The 4,063-nt window shown below is 45.5% G+C and overlaps 1 protein-coding gene across 1 annotated transcript; it reads left to right on the top strand.

Moving 5' to 3' along the window:
• Nucleotides 1-2,800: 2,800 nt before the first annotated feature.
• LOC125375905 (uncharacterized protein DDB_G0290685-like) lies at nt 2,801-3,808 on the top strand. The gene has a single exon (XM_048386908.1). The coding sequence runs from the start codon at nt 2,801-2,803 to the stop codon at nt 3,806-3,808; it is 1,008 nt and encodes a 335-aa protein (XP_048242865.1).
• The last annotated feature ends 255 nt before the right edge of the window (nt 3,809-4,063 follow it).

Genomic DNA, 4,063 nt, shown 5'->3' with positions numbered 1-4,063 from the left:
TCATAGGGTAACCAATATTTTTTCACTCATCTATTCATTATGAGATTTTTAAAAAATGGAACAATTTTTTAGATGTATATCATGGTGCTAAATATAGGCTTGACTGGGAAGTAAGCTAGCTTGTAATTGTGTTTCGGAAATTAGCTCTGCTGTATGCATGCTGAAAAAGCTTCATTGGATATTTACACGTGCAGTTTTTATTTCATTTAATGCATGCGTGGGGGTATTTTAGTCAAATATGCAACTTATCTGTAGCTCTGAGTTAATCTGTCATACCATGACAGATTGCCTATAGTCATGTGAAATAATCGGGTGTTCTTCTACTTCTTTTGAGTGGTATATATTGGATTAACAAGGTTTCATTGTATATCTGGCACCTCGCATGTTTGGAGCTGTGCGAGCGTATACTCTCAAGCCAGGGTCTCGTGGCAGTCTGTTTTCTTGCAGTGATACTGATGACTTTACCTCTACCTGTTACTCTGCTGACAATATGTGATTGTTGTATCTCTCTCCTGCTGACCATGGCTTTCAATAAACATTGTTACATTCTTACAGCTGCCTTTGTATTTTGTGTGCTGATTAAACACACATATTCACATTCATATTTACCCTCATATCCCAATTGCGTGGATCGAATAGGCCTTAAGGCAATTCGGCTTGCCGTAAGAGGTGACTAATGGGATTGGGTGGTCAGACTCGCTGACTTGGTTGATGCATGTCATCGTATTGCGTGGATCGATGCTGGATGATGTCAATCACTGGATTGTCTGGTCCCAACTCGATTATTTTCAGACAGCCGTCATATAGCTGGAATATTGCTAAGTGTAACAAACCAAACCGTCTAAATAGTTTGATGTTTCAAGGTGTCCCTTTTGGTCCATCCAAAATGAGGATACCACTGTTACAACCTTGTGCAATACAAGGCCGGTCTCGAGCACTTGGCTTGTTGTGGCATCACACTATTATAAGGTGTGGTTACAATGTGTAGCATGACAATGGGGAGCCTAGGGGTTAAAGCCTTGGTTTTTCATGCTGAAGGTCCTGGTGTGATGGAACTTGGGAACAAATGTGTGAAACCCTAATCTACCATACACAACATTTACATTACAAGGCATGAAACATCGCTCGCTCGCTCACTCACTCACTCACTCACTCACTCACTCACTCACCACTCACTGAATCACTCACTCGCCGCTCGCTCACTCACTCACTCACATTCACTCACCACTCACTCACTCACTCACCCACCCACCTTGTAGGCCCGTGATCTCCACAGTAAGACCAAGTGTAAAAGGCAAGCGCTGTGACATTTACCCATGCAACATTCTAACTTACATGCGCAGGTCACAGAGTATGCCCCATGGCCGGCCCATGATTCATACCTGCTACTTTGGTGGCCCATTATTCTAAGAGTCGTCAGTCTGTGCCTTGAGGGTCACAACCGAGTGTTTCAGGCTCCCTACCAGTTCATATTGACAGACCCGTGAAGATCCAGGTTAGACTAGGTCTTCAGCAACCCATGCTTGTGACCCGTGAAGATCCAGGTTAGACTAGGTCTTCAGCAACCCATGCTTGCCGTAAGAGACGACTAGGCTTGTGGTAAAAGGCGACTTACCGGATCGGGTGGTCAGCCTCGCTGACTTGGTTGATGCATGTCATTGTATCCCAATTGCGCGGATCGATGCTCATGATGTTAATCACTGGATTGTCTGGTCCAGACTCCATTATTTACAGACCGCCATCATATAGCTGTAATATTGCTGAGTGAGGCTAATCAACAAACAAACAAACAAACAACTTGTGTTCAACACACCCTGTGGGTCAGCACAGGTCCTCAAGATGGTTGATTTGCCTGTCGGTCACCATGCTGCTTGCTGATGCTTTAGACTCAGCCTAAATGTGGCATTAAACAATTTAAAATCTCAATAAAACATTCGGTATTTCTCTCTTTCTCTAAAACTGGTGCCCGCTGCCGTGCTATTCCTGGCATATTGCTAAAAGCAGCGTAAAAATATACTCACTCACTCGTTCTCTAAGAATAACAACAGCGTTTTATTCGTGGCGGTGTGTCCCTATCGAATGATGCTAGGCCATGTTATCAATGAAGAATGTGCGTGGCGGAGCCTGTTTTACATAGAATTACTAGTCCCCCTGACGACCAGCGTTTCCTATTTAAGATTAAGGTAATTTTACAGCCCAAGTTTAATCAGTTTGAAGTGCACAAATTTAATAAGTTTGTCTGGTTTGTTACAAGAAAATTTGTTTTCCAATTAAGGAAGCACGAAGTAAGGACTGGTAGAGTGATAGAAGATGCTTGTTTCAGTCAGCAGGATTATCGATTGGACAATTTTGTTTCATACCTGAACGTGTGCAAAGAACGCTAGCTGGTTTTGTATAAATGTGCATAACAGTTGTTAAGATGAGGCTTGACACAAATGTATCTAATATCAAAACAAATATATTGTATCTCAAACGAAGTGACATATTGAATTCCGTTTACGAACGAACCATTGTAATTAATTAAATCCTTTTATTTCCGTTATATCGTAGTCGTTGCAGCTACGCGTAAGGCTCTCTTTAAATGGCAGGTAGAAATGATGCACATGAGAGAGAACGGAATATATCACCGTATAAAAGAGTAAGCATATACTCCGAAACGTTGTGTTCCTCATAATAAAGATGTTAACATCGTTAAACTCTTTCTCTTATGCGTGAATGAAAGCCTAAACCGACGCAGGTCTAACACGTTCAACACTGTGGTAGAAGCAACAAGCAGGGTGCTAACAAGCTGAGGATCGTGATGAGGGCGGGTGGTGGAAGCAACAAGCAGGGTGCTAACAAGCTGAGGATCGTGATGAGGGCGGGTGGTGGAAGCAACAAGCAGGGTGCTAACAAGCTGAGGATCGTGATGAGGGCGGGTGGTGGAAGCAACAAGCAGGGTGCTAACAAGCTGAGGATCGTGATGAGGGCGGATGGTGGAAGCAACAAGCAGGGTGCTAACACGCCGAGGATCGTGATGAGGGCGGGTGGTGGAAGCAACAAGCAGGGTGCTAACAAGCTGAGGATCGTGATGAGGGCGGATGGTGGAAGCAACAAGCAGGGTGCTAACAAGCTGAGGATCGTGATGAGGGCGGGTGGTGGAAGCAACAAGGAGGATGCTAACAAGCTGAGGATCGTGATGAGGGCGGATGGTAGAAGCAACGAGCAGGGTGCTAACAAGCTGAGGATCGTGATGAGGGCGGGTGGTAGAAGCAACGAGCAGGGTGCTAACAAGCTGAGGATCGTGATGAGGGCGGATGGTGGAAGCAACAAGCAGGGTGCTAACAAGCTGAGGATCGTGATGAGGGCGGGTGGTGGAAGCAACAAGGAGGATGCTAACAAGCTGAGGATCGTGATGAGGGCGGATGGTGGAAGCAACAAGCAGGGTGCTAACACACCGAGGATCGTGATGAGGGCGGATGGTGGAAGCAACAAGCAGGGTGCTAACAAGCTGAGGATCGTGATGAGGGCGGATGGTGGAAGCAACAAGCAGGGTGCTAACAAGCTGAGGATCGTGATGAGGGCGGGTGGTGGAAGCAACAAGGAGGATGCTAACAAGCTGAGGATCGTGATGAGGGCGGATGGTGGAAGCAACAAGCAGGGTGCTAACACGCCGAGGATCGTGATGAGGGCGGGTGGTGGGAGCAACAAGCAGGGTGCTAACAAGCTGAGGATCATGATGAGGGCGGGTGTCGGAACTCAGGTCCCTGATCATCCAATCCCTGTATCCTGTGTGACAATTTTGTTACAGAAACCGAGGTCGTTCTGAGTTGAGGTGGGCAGGGCACGCTCCCCTTTTCGCGAACACCTGGTATCATCCCTATTTGGCAGTGATTCATAAACACCTGCTCTTGATTTAGACGGAATTATACAATCGACTCTGCTTTTGGCAGAGATTTCTTATGATTATGACATTAATTTAAAACAGTCACCAATCACCCGTTGATGCTCCTTAAAATTCAATATGTGGGTCTTTAACTATAGATATATGCCTATCAAAATAAGAAATACAGTAAACTACGGT

The sequence above is a fragment of the Haliotis rufescens genome, unplaced genomic scaffold, assembly GCF_023055435.1.
Source record: "Haliotis rufescens isolate VD_foot unplaced genomic scaffold, xgHalRufe1.0.p SCAF_62, whole genome shotgun sequence".
In the NCBI taxonomy this organism is placed as follows: domain Eukaryota; kingdom Metazoa; phylum Mollusca; class Gastropoda; order Lepetellida; family Haliotidae; genus Haliotis; species Haliotis rufescens.
This window is presented reverse-complemented; position numbering and strand designations above follow the sequence as displayed.